This window comes from Atheta coriaria, unplaced genomic scaffold (assembly GCF_025399875.1).
Source record: "Atheta coriaria isolate IRGN ID8LTWV9N9 unplaced genomic scaffold, Caltech_Dcor_3.1 hic_scaffold_6_pilon, whole genome shotgun sequence".
In the NCBI taxonomy this organism is placed as follows: domain Eukaryota; kingdom Metazoa; phylum Arthropoda; class Insecta; order Coleoptera; family Staphylinidae; genus Dalotia; species Dalotia coriaria.
Window position 1 is genome coordinate 6,136,257 of NW_027045448.1, and position 27,687 is coordinate 6,163,943.

At 34.8% G+C, this 27,687-nt stretch overlaps 6 protein-coding genes and 2 long non-coding RNA genes across 8 annotated transcripts; 3 read left to right on the top strand and 5 right to left on the bottom strand.

Annotated features, from left to right (window-relative positions):
- Nucleotides 1-356: 356 nt before the first annotated feature.
- On the top strand, nucleotides 357-971 carry LOC135793672 (uncharacterized). Its single transcript, XR_010548686.1, has 2 exons — nucleotides 357-446; nucleotides 540-971. It is a non-coding gene; the product is annotated as an uncharacterized lncRNA (long non-coding RNA).
- Nucleotides 972-1,104: 133 nt separating this feature from the next.
- Nucleotides 1,105-1,671, bottom strand: LOC135793670 (nematocyst expressed protein 4-like). The gene is made up of 3 exons (XM_065304706.1): nucleotides 1,559-1,671; nucleotides 1,451-1,495; nucleotides 1,105-1,393 (listed from the first exon to the last, which is right to left on the bottom strand). The coding sequence occupies exons 1-3, from the start codon at nucleotides 1,629-1,631 to the stop codon at nucleotides 1,155-1,157; spliced, it is 357 nt and encodes a 118-aa protein (XP_065160778.1). The 5' UTR covers nucleotides 1,632-1,671; the 3' UTR covers nucleotides 1,105-1,154.
- Nucleotides 1,672-2,745: 1,074 nt separating this feature from the next.
- On the bottom strand, nucleotides 2,746-3,584 carry LOC135794144 (uncharacterized). Its single transcript, XM_065305309.1, has 2 exons — nucleotides 3,429-3,584; nucleotides 2,746-3,362 (listed from the first exon to the last, which is right to left on the bottom strand). Exons 1-2 carry the CDS (start codon nucleotides 3,466-3,468, stop codon nucleotides 2,818-2,820), a joined length of 585 nt encoding a protein of 194 aa, XP_065161381.1. The 5' UTR covers nucleotides 3,469-3,584; the 3' UTR covers nucleotides 2,746-2,817.
- Nucleotides 3,585-4,448: 864 nt separating this feature from the next.
- On the bottom strand, nucleotides 4,449-4,973 carry LOC135794544 (uncharacterized). Its single transcript, XR_010548914.1, has 3 exons — nucleotides 4,835-4,973; nucleotides 4,649-4,778; nucleotides 4,449-4,580 (listed from the first exon to the last, which is right to left on the bottom strand). It is a non-coding gene; the product is annotated as an uncharacterized lncRNA (long non-coding RNA).
- Nucleotides 4,974-5,791: 818 nt separating this feature from the next.
- On the bottom strand, nucleotides 5,792-6,526 carry LOC135793835 (uncharacterized). The gene is made up of 2 exons (XM_065304946.1): nucleotides 6,365-6,526; nucleotides 5,792-6,297 (listed from the first exon to the last, which is right to left on the bottom strand). Exons 1-2 carry the CDS (start codon nucleotides 6,435-6,437, stop codon nucleotides 5,996-5,998), a joined length of 375 nt encoding a protein of 124 aa, XP_065161018.1. The 5' UTR covers nucleotides 6,438-6,526; the 3' UTR covers nucleotides 5,792-5,995.
- Nucleotides 6,527-7,865: 1,339 nt separating this feature from the next.
- On the top strand, nucleotides 7,866-11,226 carry LOC135794647 (odorant receptor 30a-like). Its single transcript, XM_065305983.1, has 10 exons — nucleotides 7,866-8,069; nucleotides 8,141-8,240; nucleotides 8,319-8,420; nucleotides 8,495-8,650; nucleotides 8,706-8,747; nucleotides 9,373-10,244; nucleotides 10,302-10,401; nucleotides 10,470-10,571; nucleotides 10,630-10,785; nucleotides 10,846-11,226. The coding sequence occupies exons 1-10, from the start codon at nucleotides 8,002-8,004 to the stop codon at nucleotides 10,897-10,899; spliced, it is 1,752 nt and encodes a 583-aa protein (XP_065162055.1). The 5' UTR covers nucleotides 7,866-8,001; the 3' UTR covers nucleotides 10,900-11,226.
- A 2,065-nt stretch (nucleotides 11,227-13,291) lies between these two features.
- On the top strand, nucleotides 13,292-19,397 carry LOC135793351 (clustered mitochondria protein homolog). Its single transcript, XM_065304281.1, has 6 exons — nucleotides 13,292-13,655; nucleotides 14,249-15,268; nucleotides 15,331-15,662; nucleotides 15,720-16,107; nucleotides 16,176-18,225; nucleotides 18,465-19,397. The coding sequence occupies exons 1-6, from the start codon at nucleotides 13,583-13,585 to the stop codon at nucleotides 18,607-18,609; spliced, it is 4,008 nt and encodes a 1,335-aa protein (XP_065160353.1). The 5' UTR covers nucleotides 13,292-13,582; the 3' UTR covers nucleotides 18,610-19,397.
- A 3,455-nt stretch (nucleotides 19,398-22,852) lies between these two features.
- LOC135793352 (uncharacterized) lies at nucleotides 22,853-27,392 on the bottom strand. The gene is made up of 17 exons (XM_065304282.1): nucleotides 27,363-27,392; nucleotides 26,288-26,339; nucleotides 26,123-26,174; nucleotides 25,954-26,009; nucleotides 25,789-25,850; nucleotides 25,628-25,685; nucleotides 25,459-25,514; nucleotides 25,298-25,355; nucleotides 25,129-25,190; nucleotides 24,968-25,025; nucleotides 24,799-24,854; nucleotides 24,638-24,695; nucleotides 24,469-24,524; nucleotides 24,143-24,200; nucleotides 23,974-24,035; nucleotides 23,814-23,870; nucleotides 22,853-23,700 (listed from the first exon to the last, which is right to left on the bottom strand). The coding sequence occupies exons 6-17, from the start codon at nucleotides 25,663-25,665 to the stop codon at nucleotides 23,645-23,647; spliced, it is 675 nt and encodes a 224-aa protein (XP_065160354.1). The 5' UTR covers nucleotides 25,666-25,685; nucleotides 25,789-25,850; nucleotides 25,954-26,009; nucleotides 26,123-26,174; nucleotides 26,288-26,339; nucleotides 27,363-27,392; the 3' UTR covers nucleotides 22,853-23,644.
- Nucleotides 27,393-27,687: the final 295 nt, after the last annotated feature.

Here is a 27,687-nt window from a genome sequence, read left to right on the forward strand (position 1 = left end):
TTCTATGTAAATAATACGAGAAGTTAGACGCACAATAAATATACTATTTATATTTACATCGCAATTCAACCGGAATAGTTTGTCTGTTGTGAAATTAATTATGAAATGCAATGTGGCAGATGTAAACATATCCAACTCAAAATCGCGGAAAATTACGAATTTTTAATGTTAAGTAATTAAATTTGTGCTGAGATAAATTTGCCAGTGAGTAAAAGCAACACCTACGCAGATAGTCATAAACTAGAATAATCAACAGCACTACATTGATTGACAATTTCACGCTTAATTCTTTTAATTGTTTAATTATACTTATTATTTAAACCTGTACACACTCCATTTCCGATTTTATTTAATCATTCGTTTCTTTTTGTACAAGATGTTAAGACCATTAACAAAAGTGGTGATTGTTTGTGTGGTTGTTTTGTGTCTTACGCAAACAGTAAAATGTATAATAGTAGTTATTACACCTAATGAATACTGTATATTGTATATTATGTTGCCTAGATTATGTAAAAATGTAAATAATTTTTCTTTTTTAGCGCTTCCAAAGCTTCCAAACTTATTGTGGCCATGGGTAACTAATACACGAAAAGGTGTAACACCAACTGTTGTCGAATCTGTTGATTCATCTGATTCTTCGTTAGCAACTATACCAGATAGCCCAACAATTGAAAAAATTCCGCCTGTAGTTGGAAGTACAGCATTAAAACCTAAATCGAGCTCTTTTGTTACTCGTTTTACTGGATATATTTATGATGTCGCAAAGTTGATCTTACTTTCTACATCATTCTTAGCATTTTTGTTTTCTACAGTGTTATACATATTTTATTAATCAACTAGTGTGATTTGTGTAGTACCTATAGGTTGCATACACAGCACTCAGAATGGAAAAGTAGTTGAATAAGTAAAAATAATGAATTTATTATATGGTAATAAATAAACATTGATTTTGTTGTTAAAACGTCAAAAAATCTACACAATGAACAATGAAGTTATACTCAAGTGCCAGAGGTCAAATTTAATATTTTAAAAGTTGGGTTAGGTTACGACACGTCAAAACTCTGTTTTGGTAATTTCCGATATTAAAAATCTCCAAAACAAGAATAAATCCAAAGATTCCATTTATTGCTATGATTTAATTATAATATTATTCATCAAACAAGGAAAGTGCGCATCAGGAGCTTAGCGACAAACCAAATCAATCGATATGGAAAAAGAAAAGTGCTCAAAAGATCCGTAGGTGGCGGCACTGGTAACCAAGATGTTTGGGGCGGCACCTGTGCTGGTGGCAGGGGAGGTCCAATTGCTCCTGCCACTGGTGGTGGTGGGGGAAGTCTCATTGGTGGTGCAGGTTGTGGTGGATACATAGCTTGATGTTGAGGATTTGGATAACCTTGGATAACTTGTATTAAGCATTGTTACAGTTATTACAGTTATTGCGAATACATACCTTGCTGTTGGGGACCTGGATACCCCAATGCTGGTATCATTTGGCCTTAAATTTATCAAAGTACATTATATTTATTAGAAAGTATTATTGTTTATATTAATTTCTTACTTTGTGTTCTTGAGATGAGAACCATAAGCCCCAAGATCACGACGGTGTGAAGAAGACTTAAAAATTTCGCCATTGTGCTGCACCAAGTATCTCCTAACACACCAAGCAACAAAATTAAGTAAACTGTAAATAAAGATGCATTGTGCACGATTTATATCATATTTGCGAGCGTAATTACACAGGCGTCATAATAATGAGGCATAAAATTATTCAATTAACATGATGAGACTGCGGGTATTTGGTAATTGAGGTTAATTGAGGTTATGGATGTTATCAATCACAGTGTGTGATTTGGTTACTTTTTGCTTGATGTTTTTGTTTTTACTAATCAATAATATCAAATACAGATATTTAATATTAGTTTATTATGATATTTAACTCGAAACGTAACCTAATATACTGAAATTAGGTTATGATTAAATTTTGTCTGATATTCTTAGTTTAATTTTATAATCATTATAATAAAAGCGGAATAATTTGTTAACTTCAAAAGATATACAAGTTCAAGGACGAAAAACAGAAGGAACCATGTTTTACATGCATTCTTAAGTAATTTGCATCAAAGTATAAGTAAATAAGTTCTTTATATGCATTAGCTTTATTTCTTAAATTCACACCAAACAATATTCTTTTGTGATTATCAAAGCTATTCACGTATAAATACCATATTAATCAATAAAACCTTTCACATTTGAACAAGTTAAACTAAGAAAGTGCGAGCAATAACCTTCGAAATATAACATAATACTCGCAACGGAAACAAAACCGCTGTTATCAACTCGGTGGTCTGCGGACTGACCAATGATGACGTAACAACTCGCTGAACAACCACTTGTGGTTGCGGTTGTCCATAGTGTCCATATTGGCCTAAAAATAATTAAATAATTATCCCATCTAATTATATTAAAACAGGTTATGGTATAATATTGGTTGCCTACATTGCCTAACATTATATTTTACATACATTCAGCTTTATCCACCAAGAAAACATTTAAAACCCCCAAAACAAATGTCAAAGTTAAGAAATAAGACATCGCCATTGTCTATAGTCTACAACAAATATGAATTTTCATGACTTATACTTTTTTATTTATACAAAAGTATCTTATCAGTATAATTTACAAAAAGCGTGAAACAATCAGGTTATTATCTGGTAATTAACCAGAAAAACAATGAAATACAAACAATTGAATTATTTAGATGGTCGTGTTAATACACCAAGGAGTAAAATACAGATTCTTTCACATTTAACGTTTTAATTAATTTTTAAGATTTTTGAATGATCCCAATGTTCCGCTTAACAACTTCAAGATGACCACGATGATCTTTTGAATCAAACTACCACGCTTTGTCAAAAAGTCCATCATTTCCATAATAAACTTAGACGCTTCCAATATTAAAACCAGCATGCGACTAACAGGCTTCTTTGAATTCATCTGACTGACAGCGTAGTCCATCATTTTACCAACAAGGCCCTCTGTGAGAGGTTTTACAACGCTTGATATTACTCCGGCAGTCACCGTTCCAGCTCCTATCATCTGGCTGACATTTTTCAGTAATGGTGAGATGATCCTACGTTGTGCTTGTTCTAAATTTTTATTCTCTGCACTGTCAGGGTTGTTATTATAATCAAACTCGACATCATTCGGTACATCGCCGTCATCGTCTGTAAAATCTTCTGGTGGAGGCGCCGGCACCTTCGGACGTTGAAAATTTATCTTTGGTCTTGCAGTAGGCATGATCAGTGGTTTCAGTTCTGCTTTCCCAGTACTTTGCTTCGCATTCTCAACTGGTTGCGCATGCGCTAAAATAAATTTTAAAAGTTTTTACAATTTTACATTTTTAGGAAATTAATTTTATGATTTTTTACCGCTTGCTAATAAAATAGCTAATCCAACAACGAGCAACATTTTCGATCTTTTTTGGCAATGATGTGCTCGTCTTGATGAATACAGATCGAATGATTAACTTCAATGTGCTTTTTTGATATTATCTGTGGTATATGAGTTGATTTAATTAATTAAGAATTAAATGTATTCATGATGGCATATTACACGATGTATGGTCATAATCGCATCATAAATTAGTTGAATTTTAGTGTTATTTATTGTTTTAATGTGGGTTATTGAATGTTCTACAATAATTTGGTGATTATGCTAATTAACAGTGGGCGATTATGCGGTGGTTTTAATCAATTCAATGCCGCCCTCGGCGGGCTTAACGACGAATCGGTGACTTGGCAAAATTCGCTTGGATTCCGTGTGAGAAACTTAACTTGTTACACCAGAGCCGAGCATATTGTCTATGCATCGCTGCGCAGGAGTTTAATTTGTGGATTTCAAGATGGCGGCGTATGGTAATGTGGGGTGAAGTGACAACTTTGGCGACGGTTTTAAGACGGCTTAGGAGTTGCTTTTCTTTTTAATCTTTAAAGAAACAGTTGATATTTTTTTAATATTTTGAGGAAATTTAAATATATAATTTTATCAGAGAGTTCATGAACTAAAACTATATTTTCTTTAAATGCAAATATTGCATCAGGTGGTAAAAATCTTTTTATTTCAGGAAATATTATTGTTCACGTACAATTTTTTTCTACAATGCTAGGCAACACACATTACTTTTTTGTGCCATTGGGAATGATAATGTCCGTTTTTTAAATGTTTTGACTGTTTTTGAATTATAATATTTTATTAAAATGTTTTTACTAAAAGCTTTTCAACAGGGCCGAGAGTTTAAACTTTTTAAAATAATTTTCGATCACAATTTCTCAGTATTCAGAATTATTTCTCAATTTTTTTACTTTTTTGTCAAGAAAGCAATATTGTATTAACACAGGGATTTATGAAAGTGGCTAAATTTGGATCAGATTAATTTAACTCCTTAACAATTTAATATAATATGTTTATTTGTGTTGATTTTCTACTTCAATCCTTTTATACATACTAATACACTTTTTAAATATGTATCAAATCGTTGTTTATATCCGAAACCACATTAATTATAGTTCACAGTTCTGGCTCTGTAAAATACAAAAAAAGAAACACATCAAACACATTAATTCAGGTAATATTTAAAAAAGTTTCCTACCCGTCTATGCCCTTAACGTAGGAATATCCCAGAAACACGTTTATCAAACCTGAGACGAACATAACGATTGCTTTGGCAATTCCACCGAAGAAATTAATAAGAGGTTTCAATAATCTGAAGAAAATTGCATCTAAAATTATAATTATAAATATTATAACATAATAATAATAATAATAATAATAATACCTGAAGGCGTAGCCAATGTCAGGAATAAGAAGACTGCGAACACGAAGACGTACTTATTCATCTTGATATTTCGTTGTAAGAAAATATAGCAACGTGCACGACTTCTCAAAAACTAAAGCTCACTGGCAATGGAACGACTTCGCAATTTATGATTATTGTTATAGGTACTAGTCGGTAGAGCGTGACACATTAACAACATTATTATTAACTATATAATTAAACTTTTGTTGAGTTATGACGGGTTAATATTGGTATTTAATTAATTGGAATTTAATTGTCTTTATTGATTTTTTTGCATATCACTGTACATGAATATAAAATAAAATTTAATTACCAAATGAAACAAACGAAATTAAGTGAAATACAGAATATAGGCTACATCGTAATTGCTATGCCTGTATAGTTGGTTGCATATTCATATTTTAGTTTCTTTTATCAAGTGTATAACAAAAAGTATTATTTATTTCCATCGTAATATCAAACGGAGTTAATACGGAAATGAATAATATATGTGATTATTTAGACAAAATATAAACTAAAAAACTATTATTGTATTTATTAAGAAACTTTTATCCTATTTTAATGTGAGAAAAACTGAGAAAGTTTTATTTCTCAAAGTAATTGTATGTGTATAGCAAAATTTTTCAATTTTTCAAAATTATTTCAAATTATTAAACTTTTTCCGTATTTCTGGAACAGGAATAAATTTATATATTTGACTTGCAGGCATCAAACTAGATTATATTCACATCAATAAATGCTTTATTATTATTCCTAGAAAGATGATATTGCCAGTTTTAACAAAATCCACTTATTATTCTTTAAAAAGACTTTTATATTTTTCATTTACCAGAAAATTGAATATTAACCTTTACTCACTGCTCTAATATAATTGTGATATGCAACTAACCCTGCATGTATTCTTCAAATACTCAGGCAAAAATATAAAAATAATAATTTCAGAGTCAACATGCAGTTAGTTTATTTAAAATCCATAACACTTCGCTGTGAAGTAATTACAACGAATCGAAAGAACCATAAGAAAACAGGAAAAGAATTAACAATTAAAAGAATCAAAGAGAAAGCAGTGCCATTGGTGGACGGAGGTCAGTTGAGCGTGCCGGGGGGTGGTGATCATGGTATCGCACGAAAACACACATCTTAGGCGACGTACTTGCTGGCGGCTACGAGCATACCGCCGGGGCCAAGAAGGTTCACTTTGCTGTTGGTGGCGGCCAATTCGCTGGGCTGGGCAGGCATATCAGGCAAAGAGCGACGTGGACGATGGCGGCCAACGGAGAACAATGATTCAGTGAGTTCAGCAATTCCACGCAGGGTTCCAACGACCACCTTCACCAAGATTCTGAATGCTCTGATCATTAGTCTGATTGGCAAGGTCAGGAAGAACCTGACAATGCGAATGGCTGGCTTGACAACCAACTGAATGCCTGCTCTGATGATCGCTGCAGAAACAAAGGACAAAACAGTTATTAATAGTTTAAGTAATTGATTATAGATTGATTTATTTACAGGCTTCAGAGGTGGAGGCCATGCCGATGACGAAGAAGATTTGGCAGATGAGGAGTGCTTTCAGGAAACCCATTTTCAAACTTTTTTGAATGTTGACTAAGATCGACTGTTGCGTTTTCGTGCTGGATGTGGTCACACTGATACTTTGACGATGCCACCGCGATGTATTTATATTTCTCTCAGTTTCATAAGGCTATTATTTCATTAATTAATATACGAATTAATTGCCGCAGAGGATATTAATCTGAAACAAGTTAATCAAAACTGTTCAGTGACACTTCATTTTTTTAAGTCAGTAGGTGTCTTATGTAATTAATTATTATTATTATACATACGAAATTAATTTAAAGATTATTTTAAATGATTTGCTCATTTTTTTCTTACAAAAATCAGCGAAATATGTAAATAACTCTTTAAAATATTATAGTCAGAATATAGGCAACCAACATTACACAAAAATAACGTTTTAAGATACCTGCTGCTTTTGTAACATTAAAACTTATTTATTCACCGACAAAAATCAAAGTAAGTTGATATAATCTACCAAAAGAATATCTAAACCCTTTAGTAACTTTTTTTCCATTAATATCTCATGAAATATTCGGTGACTTAATCTACTCAGAGTCTTTACACGCTGTTGAAGCAAACGACGTCCAAAAACTCTGCAATATTAATAATCACAAGCAAGACGCTCAATTAAAATGTTTTGAAAGAAACAACACGGTTCAACCCTTCTTCCAACTCGTTCATTATCGTCAATTTTTTATTCTTGCTATGTTTGTTTACAGCAGCAAATTATATACGACGCTGTGCAATTAAGAATAAAACTTTCTTCTTCTATTTTTTCTTACTTATTTTACTTTGGCTTATATATTGCACAGGATAGTTTAGGACACATTTGCTCTTGTTTTGTTTTTGTGGCAAGATGGAAAACGATTTGCATTTGAAAATTTGCCTTCGTGCTCTTGCTACTGTCGGACAATGGCCGTTGAAGTTTAAAACTTATAAAATACTAAATCATCTACATTTTCTTTACACTATTTTAGTTTCTATATATTTTATCTTTTTGTTATCACCGAATACATTGAGATTGCAAACCGTATGAACGAAAATTTTCTGGACATTTTAAACAATTTATCTGTGTCTTTATTGTATACAGTAACAATTTATAAAGTTTATATTATCAGAGGCAGTGCAATGAGTAAAATTGTCGAACAAATCCGTACAATTGAGAAGATAATACTTGAAGGTGACGATGAAGAAATTAAACAGATTTATTTATCGCATGTTAGTTGGAATTCAAAACTGAGTGTACGATTTATTATGATTACTGGAATTACACTTTTGCCGTTTTTTGTTAATCCTGTTATTGTACTGATGACTATGCCTGATGGTTTGAATGATACTATGGATAAACCATTGCCGTTTAGTAGTTGGTTTCCTTTTGATAGAAATTATTACTATGGATGGAGTTATGGAATGCAAGTATTCGCTGGAATGGTTGGTGGATATTTAACTTGTGATACTGATATATTTTACTGGTCGTTGATGATTTTTGCGATTGGACAAATGAAAATCTTGCAATATAAGTTTAGAAATTTGAGTGTGCATGCTCAGGGCTTTGTTGAAAAGAGAAAATGAATAAGGATGAAGCTGTGAGTCATTGTGTAAGGAAATGTATTTTGTTACATCAAATGATTATCAAGTAAGAAATTATTTATTGTTGAATTCAGTTATTGTGTGTTTTGTTATTGATCTTTTTATTTTTAATTTCAGTTATGTAACTGGTGTGGATGACAAATTAAAGTTGTTAATGTTGATGGATTTTGGTATTTGTTCAATGCAAATTGGCGTAATTGGTTTCCAAGTCATTGTTGTAAGTATTAATTACTTATTAGTCGTAATTTTATAAAAATAATTTTATAAATTAATAAATAATTTCAATTTTACGCAGACTGGTTTTGGTTTTGCTCAATTATTCGCTCTGGAATATTTAGTGGCGATGTTGGTGCAGATGTTTTTGTTCTATTGGCATGCCAATGAAATTATTCTAGAAGTAAGCATTTATTTTCATTTCTATTAATTTTAAAAATTGTTCAGTTTAAGAAGTATGTTTATTTATTTTTATAGAGTTCCAATGTTGCAATAGCAATCTGGGAAGGAGAATTCTATGAATATCCGTTGCGCGTGCAAAAATCGCTGCAATTCGTGGTGATGCGAGCGCAGAAACCATTGAACTTGAAGGTTGGACCTTTTTATTCTATGTCTACTACCACTGCAATTTCTGTAAGTGCTGTAAAACAGGTAATAATGAAATATTTGAGAGTATTAAATGTTTCAGATTGTGCGTGTGGCATATTCTTATGTTGCATTAATGCGTCAAGTATATAATTAGATTGACATATAGATTTAAAGTAGAAAAAAGTGCAATCAAGTAGAATTTAAATATTAAAATCACTTGCAACAACATATAGAAAATATTCTATTCAGGGTATATTATGCACTGAATATTTACAATAATAATCGCAAAATGCGGCAAAATATCGCAAAATTAATAAAATTTCCGAGAAACGTTAATAATTTTCATTCCCACGCTATTTTCTCTATTCACTTCGCAAAATTACATTTTTACTTATTAAAGTATTATTTTCCTACCAATAGTTTTTCACCAATTTGAAAAGATTCTATGAACCGTGAACTTTACTTTGAACCTATTGAAGGTCAAAATTAATAAAGCGTTGCCCAATTATCTTTTACTCATCCCACATAATTTCCCAGAATTCTTCAGTATTACATTTAATACCACACCTCTCTTCAATCCAGTCCATACACATACGATAACACACTCTTTCAAAATTTATAACATTTTTTTTATACTCTCTAATATTCTCTTGACGCAACTTCCTCATTTGTCTAATAAATAATCCACTTCAACGCGATAATTACCAACGGATTTGAATTCGCACCTGTCTTCAATTTTTTCTTCACACTTGCATAAATACTAAAAAAAATCCCACAACAACTATAAAAACACCGAATTATTTTACGCATTTTGCTTCATTCGCAAAGTACCCACTCACAAATCACAATCAGACAAAATGGAACATGATCAACACATGAAGATATGTCTTCGAAGTCTGGTAGTGTTCGGTTCGTGGCCTTTAAAATTCAAAAACGCAAAAATACTCGAATATCTACACGCATTATACAGCCGAGTAATGTTTCTTTACTTCGGCGTATTCGTCATAACTGAATACATTGACATTGGACAACGCATCAACGAAAACTTCTTCGATCTGGTGAACAACCTTTCAGTTTCATTGTTATACACCGTAACATTTTACAAGACGTTTATAATACGCAGCACTGCAATGAGTAAAATCGTCGAACAAATCCGTACGATTGAGAAAACAATTCTTCATGGTGATGACGAATCAGTAAAACACATCTACAGATACCACGTTAAATGGAACGATAAACTTAGCAAAGCTTTCATAATCATAGTTTTCTTTACCCTCGCGCCATTTTTTATAAATCCTTTAATTGTTTTATTCACATCAGAAGAAGTTCGCAATGGTACAGTTGATAAACCACTACCATTCAGCAGTTATTTACCATTTGATAAAAACTACTACTATGGAACTAGTTTTACACTTCATTTCTTTGCTGGTGTTATGGGTGGATTCCTCACTGGCACTACAGATATCTTTTACTGGGCGTTAATGATTTTTGCCATTGGACAAATCAAAATTTTACAGTACAAGTTTAAAAATTTAGGTAAACATGCTCTGGCGCTAATGGACAAGAGTAAAATGAGCAGTGATGAAGCCGTTAACCATTGCATGAAGAAATGTATCATTTTACATCAAATTATTATCAAGTATGTTGGTATAATATCATATATGCGTTATGTTGTTATGTAATTTTATATTAACAGTTACGTAACGGATGTAGACGACTTGATGAAGCCGTTGATGCTGATGGATTTTGCAATTTGCTCCATGTTAATTAGCGTGGTTGGAATTCAAGTTATCGTCGTAAGTATTTCGAAATTGCGGAGAATTTCTGCGCAACAAAAAAAGTTTCTGTGAATTTTTGTTTTTAGAGTGGATTTGGCATTGCACAGGTTTCTAGTCTTCAATATTTGTCAAGTATAATGGGGCAGTTATTTTTGTTTTATTGGCATGCAAATGAAATAATTCTTGAAGTAAGTATTTGTACTATGTTTATTGTATAGTTAGTATTGTAAAATTTGTGTTTTGTAGAGTTTAGATGTGTCTATTGCAATTTGGGAAGGACAAGTCTATTCGTATCCGTTAAATGTACAAAAATCATTGCAATTTGTTATGTTGCGAGCGCAAAAACCATTGACTTTGAATGTTGGACCATTTTATGCGATGTCTACTACAACTGCACTTTCGGTGAGTTGACAGACGTGTTTTAAAATTGAAGTGCAGAATAATTGTGTAATTGAATTTCAGGTTTTACAAGCGGCGTATTCGTATGTTGCTTTGATGCGTCAAGCGTACAGTTAAACGAGATTTTGAAAGATTTAATATTAAAAAAATTAATATTAGGCTGTATGATTTTAAATGTATGAAGTATGTGGGAAATTATTTTTATATTTTTAAGCACTTTATGATAAATTATATTTGTGTGCAATTAATTACATTTACTTTGTGTTTTGCACCTATTCAGAAGTGCGTTTGATATTATTTCATGTTATGCCAATAGTTACGAAACGATCGTTACCACTAAAAAGGAACTGTTGATGTTGACATATTTTGTAACATGTTACACATATAATATTTCCGAAATTAACATATTTTGATTTAATTTATAATTTTTAGTACTAATATACTGCGTGGAAATCAAAATTAAATATTATTTATTGAATGCAAAGATGTCTCTTGAAAAAACAAATTAAATGATTAATTAATGTTTTTTCTCATTAACGAACACGTCTTTACATGAAAATCATAAAAATTTAGGAAAAATCAATAAAGTCACAATGAAATATTCAATAAACCAACTGAATCACACTGATTTTAAAATTTGATATGTGAACTGATCAGATTCCTTTGACTTTACAACAGTTCAATTTATTTTTAATTGAATTTGTGCCGCCATGACGCGCCTATAACAGCCCCAAGCACTATCTGCTGCTCTTTAACCTGTATACCTCGCAGTAATAATCACTTTGCTTACAAAATGGCAATTATCAAAGACCAGCACATGCGTGCAGCAATGTGGGGTCTATTTGTCTTGGGCCTAGCTCACGTTGAGTTCACAACACCCCTAAAACGTCGCTGCTATACCGCATACAAATACGCTGTGCTTATATTTTTCCTCTGCTTCAATCTCTCCGAAATCATCGAGATTCCTATCGTCTACATGGAAAAGCGCTACTCGCATCTCATCGAAAATCTCTCTGTAACTCTGTTATACATTAGCAGTTGTATTAAATTTTTTACACTCATGGCTCCACGTATCAAATATTTGGTACACGATGTACGCGCTGTTGAAAAAGTCATCCTTGAAGGAGAAGACGAGACAATGAAGACAATATTTGAGAAATATCGAAGTTACAATCAGAAATTGTCGATTTTGATTCTATTTCTTGGAGTTTTACGATTGTTTTGTGGTTTGTTAACCCTGCTTTGAATTATCTCGATTGGATTTATTCTGAGCGCGATGAAAACGAGATTTATCAACGAACGTTGATATTTGGTTCTTGGTTTCCGTTTGATTGGAGAAATCATTATTGGATTGCGTATTTTATTCAATTTATGGGTGGGACTTATGGGGCTACTATAACTGTTGCTCCGGATGCTTTCTTGTGGAGTTTTATGACTTTTGCGCTGATGAATTTAGAAATTTTGAAGTATAAAATTGAAAATATTACTAATCATGTTAAAGCAACTATGGCAGTGAATGGCTGGATGAGTCAACGACAAGCAATGAGACTTGTTGTTAACAAATGCATAATGTTACATAAAACTATTATCAGGTATTGTTTTAATTTATAATTTTAAGGTTAACAATATTGAACTATTTTTGTCGTGTATTTTGTGTAGCATATATTAATTTGGTTCTAGTTTTGTATATAATCTGGACCAAGCTATGAATTTCCTTATGCTAATCGATTTCTTCATTTGTTCTGCACAAATCGGAGCGTCAGTTCTTCGAGTTCTCTTCGTAATACCTACCTATATCTTTGAAATTTATTGAAGCAAGTTTAAACACTCATAATTTTAGTTTGGTAATGAAAAACTCATGATGTTCTCGGCCGTTGAATATTTAGCAGGAATACTAATCCAAATGATGTTATTTTACTGGCATGCCAATGAAATTCTTTTAGAAGTACGCTGTAACCATACTTACTTTTATTTTGTAACTTAATTTCATTTTTAGAGCCAAAATATAGCAGAAACAATTATCTGCAGTGATTGGTACAATTACGATGAAGAATTTAAGAAAGATTTCCAGTTTGTTATGATGAGATCTCAAAAGCCATTATTGTTAAATATTGGAGCATTTTTTTATATGTCTACATCAGCCGCAATTAGTGTAAATTTATCAATATTTAATATTTGTTATTAGTATTAAGTTTAATTGTTTGTGTTTTTTTAGATTTTACGAGCGGCATACTCTTACACTGCATTGATGCGACAAGTCTACTAATTCTTCACTTTTATATATTTTCTAAAGATTAATTTAACTATTGTTGTAATTGCTGGCGCCATCTACGGAATAAAATATTAACTTATATGGCAATTGATGGAACTTTTGTGCGCGCCAAAACATCGCTGTATCTGATTTATTAAATAGGTTTTGAGAAAATTTCTAAGTGTGATACTTATGCAATACAATAAGTTTGATTTCAGCCTTAATTGATAGTAAATTTAAATTGTCCACAATTATTTGAAACCGGTAGAGTAGTGCGCATTGCGCTGTGCCAAAGCGCATGCGCAGAAGATCAACGAATACTAGTGGGAGAGACCGTCCGAGGGAAGCACGTGCTTAGAGAAAATGCTCGCTGTTCCTGCAGCGGTTCGCCCTACCAGTTGAAATCGCGCCGCACGCGTTCTCCTAGCCTGATTCATCCCGTGTTGGAGTTTGATCAGTGGCTATTAGCCAAGGGTAAAGACGCCAGTGATCTTCAGGGAACTCGCGACGTCATTGGATAGTGCTGCAGTGTTGCAGCAAGACTGTGTCATGGCTCAGGAGCGCAAGCAGCGCGACGCCGACAGCGAGAATCAGCCGAAAGACACTAAACAACAGGCTGACGGTAAGTGCCACCACAGCCAACCCTTATTATTACAAACCTTTTGCACCGACAAGCTTCTTTAACGGCAGCGTAAATCTTCCAACGCGCTTTGCGACCTTGCATTACGTAACGCGTGTTAACCTCAATCGCAGCCAATCGGATGGTGCCGATGATGCCGATTTTAAAATAATTTCCGCGGAGTTTATTTCGGAGATGGCATCTGGACGGGTACGCGTCTGAGTGTCTTGCATATTGGGCGTGGACAGACACCCTTAGTGTTGCTTAGAAAGCACCGCAACTTGTTAATTAACTGACAAACATTTATCTTTGAACTTGGACCCCAACAGAGAGAGGCAGACACTCGGCCGCATTATGTTACATAAAATCTTGATTTATATTATTAGTCTGGTTCTTAAAAGACACTACTTGTTTTTATTGAGTTTGTAAAGTATTTCTAAGTTGGAAAACATGCATGGCAAAAGCATGGACTTTGTACTTATTGGAATGTGTGCAAAGTTGAATGCAACTATATGCAACCGACCGTACGCGAAATATAATTTGAAAACTAGAATTTGTTTTATTTACAAAACATGTGTTATGTTTTGTTTTTTCAGAAATGAAGGAAAATGTCATTAAGACAGAACAAAATGGGCATGCGGATCCAGATAGCAAGGAAACAAAAGTTGCTAACGACGTCGAAGAGAAAGAGAAAGACGAATCCGAGTCAGAGGGTAAAACTAAAGACGAAGTCATTTTCATCCAAGATGTCGGTTTTTCTGTAAAAATCGTTTGCCCTGGAATGGAACCATTTGATATTCAAGTGTCTAGTATGGAATTAGTACAAGAAATCCACCAGCTTCTAATGGATCGCGAAGACACATGCCATCGCACGTGTTTCTCACTACAACTGGACGGCAACACTTTGGACAATTTCGCGGAGTTGAAAAATGTGGAAGGTTTAAAGGAAGGATCAACGATCAAGGTCGTTGAAGAACCGTACACGATGCGCGAAGCACGCATCCATGTTCGACACGTGCGTGACTTACTCAAGAGTCTTGATCCGGCCGATGCGTATAATGGCGTCGAATGCAACTCGCTCAGCTTCCTCAACACAATCACGCAGGGCGATATTCTCGAAAAGAAGAAGATGCGAGCTGAGAGCGTGGATTGTACTCCGCCAGAGTACATCATGCCTGATAGCAAGGAGAGGCCGTTGTCGGCACTACAGCCAATCAACAAGGAACAGAAAGCTCCACAGTGCGTAAAAGTACTGACAACTTCTGCATGGAATCCACCGCCAGGCAACCGTAAGATACATGGCGATCTCATGTATTTATACGTTGTTACTCTCGAAGAGAAGCACTATCATATCTCAGCGTGCTCCAGAGGTTTCTATATCAACCAGTCATCGGATGAAGACTTTAATCCGAAACCGTCATCGCCAAGTCATTTGTGTCATTCGTTGATTGAGCTGTTGAGTCAGGTCAGCCCGATGTTCAAGCGGCACTTTGGCGTTCTCCAAAAGAAGCGTAATCAACGACATCCATTTGAACGTGTTGCTACGCCGTATCAGTTGTATGCTTGGACGGCTCCTACTATGGAACATACTGTAGATGCTATTCGAGCGGAAGATAGTGAGTATTTATTTATTGACTCATTTTGTTATCAGGTGAAATTAATCATTTTTATTTGTTAGCCTTCTCATCGAAACTGGGCTATGAAGAACACATCCCGGGTCAAACCCGCGACTGGAACGAAGAACTGCAGACTACGCGCGAACTGCCACGCAAAACACTGCCCGAGCGTTTGCTGCGCGAACGCGCTATTTTTAAAGTCCACAGCGATTTTGTGGCCGCTGCAACTAGAGGTGCCATGGCCGTGATTGACGGTAACGTGATGGCCATTAATCCCGGCGAGGAAGCTAAGATGCAGATGTTTATCTGGAACAATATCTTTTTCTCGCTTGGTTTTGACGTGCGTGATCATTATAAGGAGCTGGGAGGTGATGCTGCTGCGTTTGTGGCACCGGTATGTGCAGATATTTAATCTTGAATATAATTTATTATTCTATGTTTATTTGTATAGAGAAATGATCTGCAAGGTGTCCGAGTGTACAGCGCGGTTGACCTGCCTGGTTTGTATACTCTGGGCACAGTCGTCATAGATTATCGTGGATATCGCGTGACAGCGCAGAGTATTATACCGGGTATTTTGGAGCGTGAGCAGGAACAATCTGTTGTTTACGGTTCGATTGATTTCGGCAAAACGGTTCTCTCGCATCCGAAATACTTGGAACTGTTGAATAAAGCTGGGCAGCAGTTGAGGATTCTGCCGCATCATGTGAAGAACGATAAGGATGAGTCGATTGAACTATGTTCGAGTGTGGAGTGCAAGGGTATTATCGGTAATGATGGACGGCATTATATCCTGGATTTGTTGAGGACTTTCCCGCCAGATGTTAACTTTTTAAAACGTAAGATATTTAAATACTTTTGATAGTTCAGAAACATGACATTTATATATATTTTTTTCAATTTATAGTTGATGAAGATCTAAACAAAGAAGTGAAGCTGCTAGGTTTTCCGATCGAGCACAAACACAAGTTGTGCTGCTTGCGTCAAGAATTGATTGACGCTTTTGCCGACTCGCGATACATGATGTTCATCAAATACGCCGCCTTCCACCTACAGCAGCTGAATCAGCGTAAGAATAACGAAGGGAATAACAATAAGTCAAAAGCCCTTACCGAAAATGGCGAGACAAAGCCAGAGTCAGTTGACAATAAAGACGCGAAAAATGAAGTCAACGCCGAAGCACAAAAAGACGCAAAGGATGAAAAGGCAACTAAACAGATTGAAGCGGATGAAGCTAAAAAGATTGTCGAAAGTATTACAGACAATAGTGAAGTGGAAGAAAGCACCAAAAACATTGTCAAGACAGCGTCAATGGCAGTTGGCTCCTTGAAAGACACCGAGTTTGACATCCGCTTCAATCCGGATGTTTACTCGCCCGGCATCCGCCACTGCGATGATGTTGACCCCCCGCTTGCCAAACAGCGGCAATTGGTTAAAGAAGCAGCCGAATTTCTGCTTACAGTGCAGATTCCGACGTTTATCCGCGATTGTTTGGATCACTCTTCCGCCCCCATGGATGGCGCCACACTTTCCGAAACTTTACATAATCGCGGAATCAACATTCGTTATCTTGGTAAAGTATGCAATTTACTTTCGAAGGTGAAGCAACTCGAATATCTACACAGCATTGCCGTGAACGAAATTATTATGCGCTCTGTGAAGCATCTTTTCACAACTTTCTTGCAAGGCGCCGAAATGATGAACCTTTCAGTGGCGATCGCACATTTTCTCAACTGTCTCTTATATTCGGGTGCACTTGCCAATCCTCTTCAAGGCAGCGTAGACGAATTTCAATCGAAGAATAACAAAAAACGCAACAAGCGCAAAGGCCGCAACAATCCGCTCCAGTGTGTTGATAGTAATGAATGGGCTATGATGACACAGAAATCGCTGTGGATTTCGCTCAAACAAGAACTCAAAGCCTACTTTGATTACGACCTTACATCACATGATATTGAAAGCACACTTGAAGTATACACCCTGCAAAAAGCTTCAATGTTGCGCTCATTCTGCCTTAAAACAGGTGTGCAAATCTTGTTGAGAGACTACAACTTCGAATCGAAAAATAAGCAGATTTTCTATGAGGAAGATATTGTCAACATTTTCCCAATTGTTAAGCATATTAATCCCAGAGCAACTGACGCGTTTAATTTTTACACCACGGGTCAGAATAAGATTCAAGCAGGTTATCTCAAGGATGGTTACGAGTTGATTAATGAGGCGTTGAATTTGTTAAACAATGTTTACGGCGCGATGCACCCTGAGATCTCGCAGTGTTTGCGTATGATTGCCAGACTGAATTATATCATGGGTGATCACGCCGAGGCGATGGCCTATCAACAGAAAGCCGTGTTAATGTCTGAGCGTGTTAATGGCATTGATCATCCGTACACTATAACTGAGTATTTGCATCTGGCTTTATACTGTTTTGCTAACAGTCAAGTCAGTACTGCGTTAAAACTCCTGTATCGTGCTAGGTATTTAGCACTGATTGTCGCAGGTGAAAATCATCCGGAAGTGGCACTTTTGGATAGCAATATCAGTTTGATCTTGCACGCTGTGGGCGAGTATGAATTGTCGCTAAGATTCTTGGAGAAGGCGCTAGCTTTGAATATTAAATATTTTGGTGCCAAGTCTCTGAAAGTTGCGGTGAGTTACCATCTAGTAGCACGGACACAGAGCTGCATGGGCAACTTTAGAACGGCGTTGATTAATGAAAAGGAAGCTTATGCTATCTACAAGCAACAGTTGGGTGATTCGCATGAAAAGACTAAGGAATCATCCGAATGCCTCAAACATCTCACGCACCAAGCTGTCGTCTTGCAGAAGAAGATGAACGAGATTTATACTGGAAAGAATGGTGCATCGCTTCCTCCAATTCAAATTCAGCCGCCATCGATGGGCTCAGTTCTGGATATGTTGAATGTCATCAATGGAATTCTCTTCGTTCAGATCAGGTGAGTTTTTGGTTGCTGCCGCGATATATTTTAGAGTATCGGGTTTTTAGTTCTGAAGACGAGCATTTTCGTCAAGTCTATGCAGTTCCCCGCAATGTGCATTTATGTATTCCTGTATATTGACCTTGCCTACGAGTAGAATCAACAACATTTCAAGATCATGTCCTTTTTTTCATCATTCGCTCAATACATACTAAATTTATTGTTCGAACGGTCTTTTAATGCATTGTGTGTTACAGCCAAGAAGATATCGAAAACTTTAAGAAGGAATTTGAAAAGCAGCAAAACGAAGAGACTCCTGAATCAGATGCAACCGCTGCGCCGACTACATTACCCATCACACCAGCAATTCCTACACCCCAGGAGGTGGCGGCCGCCGAATGATGGCGTTCTCTACAATTACTGCAGTCCAGACCAATTCATCCCCTTAAGCTTGGATTATTCTCAAAGTGACGTGGCATTCACCCTCATTTCTTCCCTTTATAGCATGTAGACTTGAGTTTCGATAGTTTGATAGTTTTTCGACATGACGCAACAAAATGTGTATCTTCTTATCGTTAGTAAGTTTCGTAGTAGTGGAAATATTTAGTGAGAGAATCTACTTCTTTTTTATATAAGACTCGTTCTCGTATATCTCACATGCGAATATCATGTACAAAGAGGGCGCTACGACGTGAGATCAATATACATTTACATATGTGTAAAACACGCAATAACTAATGTACAAAGTCACACACTAGTCATGACGAGTCCCCAAAAATTAACAACACGTGTAATGTGTACTTCTAATCGACTCTAAGTCATTGAACAAAGCGGCACTTTTTTTAAGTTGAGCGTTACCAAGAGAATTAAAGTGAGTGCCATTTTTTTCAACTTGAACATTGCCAAAAAACATACGTCAAAGAATACATGCGCGACTATGCGGAACAATTAACAACACTACCATGAATCGATTGTTTTGTTAATGTTAATTGATCGTGAATCGGATGTTTCATTAATTAGCCGATTCGATTGTTATTGTTGATCAATGCGGGCGCGCTGAACGCAAGCGTGGTGCGTTGTGTGTGTAAATTGGTGCGAGGGCAAGCAGCAAACGTAAAAAGAAGTTGTAGATTATGCATATAAGTAATTCAATAAAGGTGCGCCGTGTTTTCAGGTGCAATTTTCTAAAATCTATGTTATTTTACGTTTACATCTTCTGGAAGAGTTCTGAAATGTCCGTCGAAATATTTGCTTAAAACTTCTGTAGGTGTGGATGGGTGGCTCGTATCTCTAGTAGTAATGGAACAATTTAGAGTCTAAATTTGAGAGTTTAAGAATTCGTTTGTAATCTGTGTACCTTCCCGTCCCTTTAAGCACAATATCGGTCAAAATTTAATATTACTTCAACAGTTATAAAAGTGGGAGTGGAAAACAGCCGGTAACAAGGGAACAACTAATGCTGTCCTATGGTACTATAATAGTTTAAGACTCCCTTTATAACATCCGCAGCTTTTTGCCTATTTAAACTCGAAATTGCCTATTTGAACTTCGAAAAGTAGGCGTGTAAAACGACCCATATCTCTTGCAGCAATTGAAAATTTTAGATTATTTAGAGTTCCTATGATAGTTTTACAGTTTCTTTATAACGTCTGTACCTGCTCGTTCCTTTAAATCCTTGGAAAGTGCTTTAAAATGCGGGTTAAAATTTGATATTTCTGTTAAAGTTCTAAAAATGGGAATGGAAAACAGTCGGTATCTCCTGTAATAATTGAACAATTTAGGATATTTTACTGTCATATGATAGAGTCCCTTTTCAATGTATGCTCCTTTTTGACCTTTTAAACTCCGCAGATGTGCCTTTAAATGACCAATCGAATTAGCTATTTATTTCACTAGTTTTCTTAATTTGGTCGAAAGACAGGGTCAAACTAATTCGATAAAATTAATTTTGCTTGAAAGACAAGGTCGAATTTATACCATACAATTATTTTCGGTCGAAAGATGTTTCGATGCAATTCACGGTTATCGGGGTTTGTGTATAAACAACTTTTTTATCGCGTTGAACCAGCTCTATGCTGCGCTAGCGCTACGAATGTTCGAACGCTTCAGTCTGTTCTTATCTACACGTGGCTCGTCACTTTCCTTCTTTCATTTAAAGTAACTTAATTGCATTAGTTTTATTGTTATAAATCGGCATAAATACGGGCACTTAATGACAATAATCGTGTTTAGTGCTCTTCTAACGATGCGAATTGTGCGTGAAATAATTATAAAACTTGTGCCTTCATTTGAGTGTTTGTGACCCGTCGGCAAATGGATTATTCCGATGCCGAGAAGTAGAAATGAAAATATGTTTACAATTGTTATTTTGAGTGAGTGTAATTAACGTATATAGGTACCCGACCGGATTTCACTTGCAATTATGCATGTCTATTTGCTCGCAAAGATCGGTCCATTGTCTTTCAAAATATCGTTTGCAATGCAAGACCATTAACCGACAGAATGGACTTAATTCTCCTCAGTGTGCTCAGCATAGTGCGATTTCTAACACCCGTGTTCTTTCTGTTTCAGTACTTTCTTGACCTGCCCGCTATATTAGCATGTTTGTAAATATTATTAATGCATTGCCACATTTTGTCTTTAACCGAGCGTACGATTATAACTCAAAATTGTCGCGTCGGCTGCGTTAACGGTCTCGATGTTGAAAATGGTTTTCATGGATGGTTCAGCTCACATTCTTCTTTTTGTAATATTAATTCTATACTAGCTTTAACGCGTTTAGCAGTCACAATTAATTGATGCTTGTATATTATTTGTAAAACACGATTTCAATATCCTTCCGCGTTTGCGTGTGCGACACTCTAAAGATTGGGGCGCAAAATTACTTTTCTTGCGTTTGAATGAAAAATGACCAAATTTGTTGTTCCTACGTGTTTTTCTTTTAGTGTGCTTTTAGTACCTACTTGTGATTGTATTTATAAATATAGTAATTTACTTTTCGTAACACCCTGTATGTTTGTTCTTCTAGCTTTCGATATAAGAACAGTTTATTGTTTTCGAATGTTTTTCGTCTTACTTGGAAGTTTCTTTTGTAATGTAGTGCTTTGTTGTGACACCCTGTATATTAGTTTTCTGTGCGCTCACATAAAAGGTGGCTATGACATATGTTTTTTCTTCTTGCACTTTTGGTTTTATTTTAAAATAATATCTTTTTGTAACGCTCTGTATATGTTTTTACTTGCACTGTGATTTTTTCTATAAAATTTTAGTACTTTCTTTTTGAAACACCCTGTATATAAATTTTCCACAGTAGTGAATATATGTTTTCCTGTTTGATCTTTGAATAGTTTTTTTTTTAATAATATTGCTCTTTTAACACCCTGTAGAGTTGTTTTACGTAAGATGAGAACACTTGGGACTGCTATGTGTTTTCCTTTGTGAATTTCGGTTCCTGTCGTACTTGTCTGTATTTACCGGCGTATGCTAGTTGTAAGACTTGTTTCAAAATGTCGACATGTATTTTGTAAGAATTGTGTATTCAAGTTTTGAATTTTATGAATATTATAATAAAGAAGTGTTAAGAAATATTATGTCTTATGCTTTGAATGTACCCCTTCTATCATTTCAGGAACAGGTCTCTAAGAGAGTTCCCTCTCTCAGGGGATGATCCCCACTATAAAAATTGTTAAGGTATCTTGTGTGATTTGTGTGCTCCTTCTTTCATTTCAGCTACAGGTCAGAACTTGTAAGAATATTTTTAAGTGTCACCTCTCCTGAGGCGACTTAAAACTTAGAAATATTTGAACAAGACCTTATAAGGATTGTCCTTATAAGGAGTTCCCTCTCTCTGGGGGTGATCCCCCACCATAAAAATTGTTGATATGCCTGATAATTTCGGGGATGAAGCGCAGAGACATCGTAGCTGTAGGATGGGCCGGGAGCAATGGACGCATCGAAGCAGTGGGCGATCGACCAGAGCGCCTTCGGCGCTCTGGGAGAGCGACCTTAGACTGTCTAACGACACGGGCCAAAAAATTTAAAAATCTGATCTACTCCTGTTGCTCTTTCTTCTATCTCCTCCTCTTCTCTACTCTACTATTTGTTCTCTTCTTTCTATCTTCTCTACTACTCCTTCTTCTTCTATTTCTCTGTTCTCCGTTTCTCCACTTGCTGCTTTCTTATTTCTCATATTGCCTTCACTTGTATTTCGTTGCAATTCATATATGCAACCCAAATTACACCTGATATTTTTATATTTGAGAAAAATGCCTTCTATACCTGAGATTCGATCCGTGTCTGCTAGCATGCCAACAGGTGCACGTCTCCACTCGACCACCGAGTGCTTTTATCATTAATATTTGATTCTTCTATTTATGTTTCTATTTTTATCATGTTTTTAAAAACAACAACACAAGCCTTAGCTGTGTTGCACTCGTTCCACGCGTACTCGTATATCTATATCGATATGTGTGAAACGCTCATATACTGAAAACGGCAAAGAGGATACCATAAACAAATATGAATTTGATATTCATTTATATTAAGTTTATTTTATTGACAACATTTACAAATACAAACAGTTTTTATATAGAAAAATATCGACAAATAATAAATGCCGCGGAACACTTGCCTTACAATATGCGCACATTTGCAACTCTTCTGCGATGAATATTCGGAACTCCAAGGCTGTTGGAAGTGTAAACTTCTTCTCTGGGCACATCCGTTGTCTACTTATTCGAATTAAACAAATTAAAGTTATTGTGGGCGATAACCGACAGCCGACGGCATGCACGCCGTGCACATGCAGGCCAACACGAGTACAGTATAATCCACACGCGAAAAATAATCTCCGACGGCCGACAGTAGTTCACTCGTGCTTATTATCTGGCGAAATTCCGTTCACGCGCAATTCTAATAAATGTCGTCGATTGCTTATTGAATACAAATCGATTTACGATCAACTTATAATAGGGAGAAATAAAACTAGTCGCGATGAACACGCGTGGTTCGCTCGGCAACTGGAATGGAACTGAATGCGCGCTCTGAAACGACCACGCGGTGTTGCTATTGGCTCATTGTTTACATGCATACAAATATTCTTCTATCTAAACTATACCTGGATAACAGTGTAATATTGTCACAGCTAGCACACTAGGCAGTATTTCTACGGCGCTTCCAACTACAGCTAATTAATTGCAAGATGAAGACCATTTTCGGAAGCAAATAAAATTTTTAAAAACAATTCAGTTTACTATTAGTGCGACTAACGGACAATTCATATTTATATAGTTATTATATAATTATAAATGTACATATTTCAATTATTTTTCAAATTCTGGTAGTAACTAGATAACATTTGCCAGGCTTTCATTTTTTCGAGTCAATTCGTGAGCTAATCACCGAAGTTATCTATGAAAATGATAAAGAAATTTAACACTTACAATGTGATGAAAGAATGGTTTTTGTGCGATGCATAGATCAGGTGCCAAATCCCTAAAATCATCAAAAATTAGTCATTTGGAACACAAAAATGCAATTTTTAGGGTCAATTTTTGAGATAAATAAAAAAGTTATGGATGAAAATGATAAAGAAATTAAATACTTACAATCTGTTAAAAAATGGTTCTTGTATGATGCAGAGATCAGGCGCAAAATCCCTAAAACTATAAAAAATTAGTCCTTCACAACACAAAAATGCAATATTTAGGGTCAATTTATGAGATAATTGCAAAAGTTATTTATGCAAATGATAAGGAAACTAAATACCTACAATCTGGTATAAAAATGGTCCATGTACGATGCAGACATCAGGCGCAAAATCCCTAAAACTATAAAAAATTAGTCCTTCGCAACACAAAAATGCAATATTTAGGGTCAATTTATGAGATAATTGCAAAAGTTATTTATGCAAATGATAAGGAAACTAAATACCTACAATCTGCTACAAAAATGGTCCTTGCACGATGCAGACATCAGGTGCAAAATCCCTAAAACTATAAAAAATTAGTCCTTCGCAACACAAAAATGCAATTTTTAGGTTTAATTTGTGAGATAATTACAAAAGTTATTTATGCAAATGATAAAGAAATTAAATACCTACAATCTGGTGAAAAAATGGTCCTTGTACGATGCAGAGATCAGGCGCAAAATCTCTAAAACTATTAAAAATTAGTCCTTCGCAACACAAAAATGCAATTTTTAGGGTCAATTTGTGAGATAATTGCAAAAGTTATTTATGCAAATGATAAAGAAATTAAATACCTACAATCTGGTGAAAAAATGGTCCTTGTACGATGCAGAGATCAGGCGCAAAATCTCTAAAACTATTAAAAATTAGTACTTCGCAACACAAAAATGCAATTTTTAGGGTCAATTTGTGAGATAATTGCAAAAGTTATTTATGAAAATGATAAGGAAATTAAATACCTACAATCTGGTATAAAAATGGTCCATGTACGATGCAGACATCAGGCGCAAAATCCCTAAAACTATAAAAAATTAGTCCTTTGCAACACAAATATGCAATTTTTAGGGTCAATTTGTGAGATAATTACAAAAGCTTTTTATGAAAATGATAAAGAAATTAAATACCTACAATCTGGTGAAAGAATGGTTTCCGTACGATGCAGGGATCTGGTGCAAAATCCCTAAAATCATCAAAAATTAGTCCTTTGCAATACAAAAATGCAATTTTTAGGGTCAATTCGAGAGATAATTACAAAAGTTATCTATGAAAATGATAAAGAAATTAAATACCTACAATCTGGTGAAAAAATGGTTCTTGTAAGATGCAGAGATCAGGCGCAAAATCTCTAAAACTATTAAAAATTAGTCCTTCGCAACACAAAAATGCAATTTTTAGGGTCAATTTGTGAGATAATTGCAAAAGTTATTTATGCAAATGATAAGGAAATTAAATACCTAAAATCTGGTGAAAAAATGGTCCTTGTATGATGCAGAGATCAGGCGCAAAATCCCTAAAACTATAAAAAATTAGTCCTTTGCAACACAAGAATGCAATTTTTAGGGTCAATTTGCGAGATAATTACAAAAGTTATTTATGGAAATAATAAAGAAATTAAATACCTACAATCTGCTACAAAAATGGTCCTTGTAAGATACAGACATCAGGTGCAAAATCCCTAAAACTATAAAAAATAAGTCCTTCGCAACACAAAAATGCAATTTTTAGGGTTAACTCGTGAGATAATCACAAAAGGTATGTATGAAAATGATAAAGAAATTAAATACCTACAATCTGGTGAAAAAATGGTCCTTGTACGATGCAGAGATCAGGCGCAAAATCTCTAAAACGATTAAAAATTAGTCCTTCGCAACACAAAAATTCAATTTTTAGGGTCAATTTGTGAGATAATTGCAAAAGTTATTTATGCAAATGATAAGGAAATTAAATACCTACAATCTGGTATAAAAATGGTCCATGTACGATGCAGACATCAGGCGCAAAATCCCTAAAACTATAAAAAATTAGTCCTTTGCAACACAAATATGCAATTTTTAGGGTCAATTTGTGAGATAATTACAAAAGTTATTTATGGAAATAATAAAGAAATTAAATACCTATAATTTGGTACAAAAATGGTCCTTGTACGATGCAGACATCAGGCGCAAAATCCCTAAAACTATAAAAAATTAGTCCTTCGCAACACAAAAATGCAATTTTTAGGGTCAATTTGTGAGATAATTACAAAAGCTTTTTATGAAAATGATAAAGAAATTAAATACCTACAATCTGGTGAAAGAATGGTTTCCGTACGATGCAGGGATCTGGTGCAAAATCCCTAAAATCATCAAAAATTAGTCCTTTGCAATACAAAAATGCAATTTTTAGGGTCAATTCGTGAGATAATCACAAAAGTTATGTATGAAAATAATAAAGAAATTCAATACTTACAATCTGATGAAAGAATGGTTTCCGTACGATGCAAGAATCTGGTGCAAAATCCCTAAAATCATCAAAAATTAGTCCTTTGCAACACAAAAATTCAATTTTTAAGGTCAATTCGTGAGATAAATACACAGGTTATCTATGAAAATGATTAAGAAATTCAATACTCACAATCCGTTAGAAGAATGGTTTTTGTGCGATGCATAGATCAGGTGCAAAATCCCTAAAATCATCAAAAATTAGTCATTTGGAACACAAAAATGCAATTTTTAGGGTCAATTCGTGTGATAATTACACAAGTTATCTATGAAAATGATAAAGAAATTCAATACTTACAATCTGACGAAGAATGGTATTTGTGTTATGCATGGATCAGGTTCAAAATCCCAAAAATCCCAAAAAATTTTTGCCCATTTTATTCAATCGCGAATATCTCGTAAACTAAAAGAGATAAATAGGATCTGATCGCAGCGTCTTAATCTACGGACTATTCTCTATCAGATAGGTTAGTTAAAACTGAAATCTGAGAGATAAAATTTTAATTCTGAAGAAGAAATTGCCAAGGGGGTGCTTGATACTTTTTTCGACGATTTTTGATAATTAATATCTCTTAAACTAAAAGCGATAGCTACGAACGAACTGTTGATTATGAAAGATTGGAAAATTCTCTATCAGATAAAAATATAACATAATTATATTTCCTACAGTAAGAGGTCGAAATACGCGACTAGAAGTGCTCAAAAGTGACATTTCTCAATTTTTGCCCATTTTATTCAATCGCGAATATCTCGTAAACTAAAAGAGATAAATAGGATCTGATCGCAGCGTCTTAATCTACGGACTATTCTCTATCAGGTAGGATAGTTAAAACGGAAGTCTGTGAAATGAAATTTCAATTCTTAAGAAAAATGGCCAAGGGGGTGCTTGATACTTTTTTGACGATTTTTGATAATTAATATCTCTTAAACTAAAAGCGATAGCTACTAACGAATTGTTGATTATGAAAGATTGGAAAATTCTCTATCAGATACAGTAAAAGGTCGAAAGGTTGATAGATTATCAAGCAAGATAGATTATGGTAAATTGAAAAATTCTCTATCTGATGGAAATTTCAAATAATTTAATTTCATGAGGTAAATAATATATAAACGCGACCGAAAGTGCTAAAATTGCAATCACAACAACAACAACACAAAATGAAAAATGAAAATGATTAAAATTAAATGAAAAGAAATTCTATACTTACAATCTGATGAAAGAATGGTTATCGTACCGTAAAGTAGATACTATTAAATCATTTAGTTTGTGAGTTCAATTTCTTGTGCCATTCTCAAAAATTCATCCATGTTTGTAATATTTGGATCCTTGTTGCACTGGAATTCGACCGATTTTCTTCTGGAATATGGTTGTCTTTTGTTTAATCAGTTTGCACATAATATTTTATATTTATTAAATCTTTCATGACGTCCTGTGTTCATTAGTATTCGCAAATAAACATTTGTTTGAATTGCATTTAACAATTAACCGTATCAGCGTACACTTTACCGAGTAATATCATTGTAAACGTGACA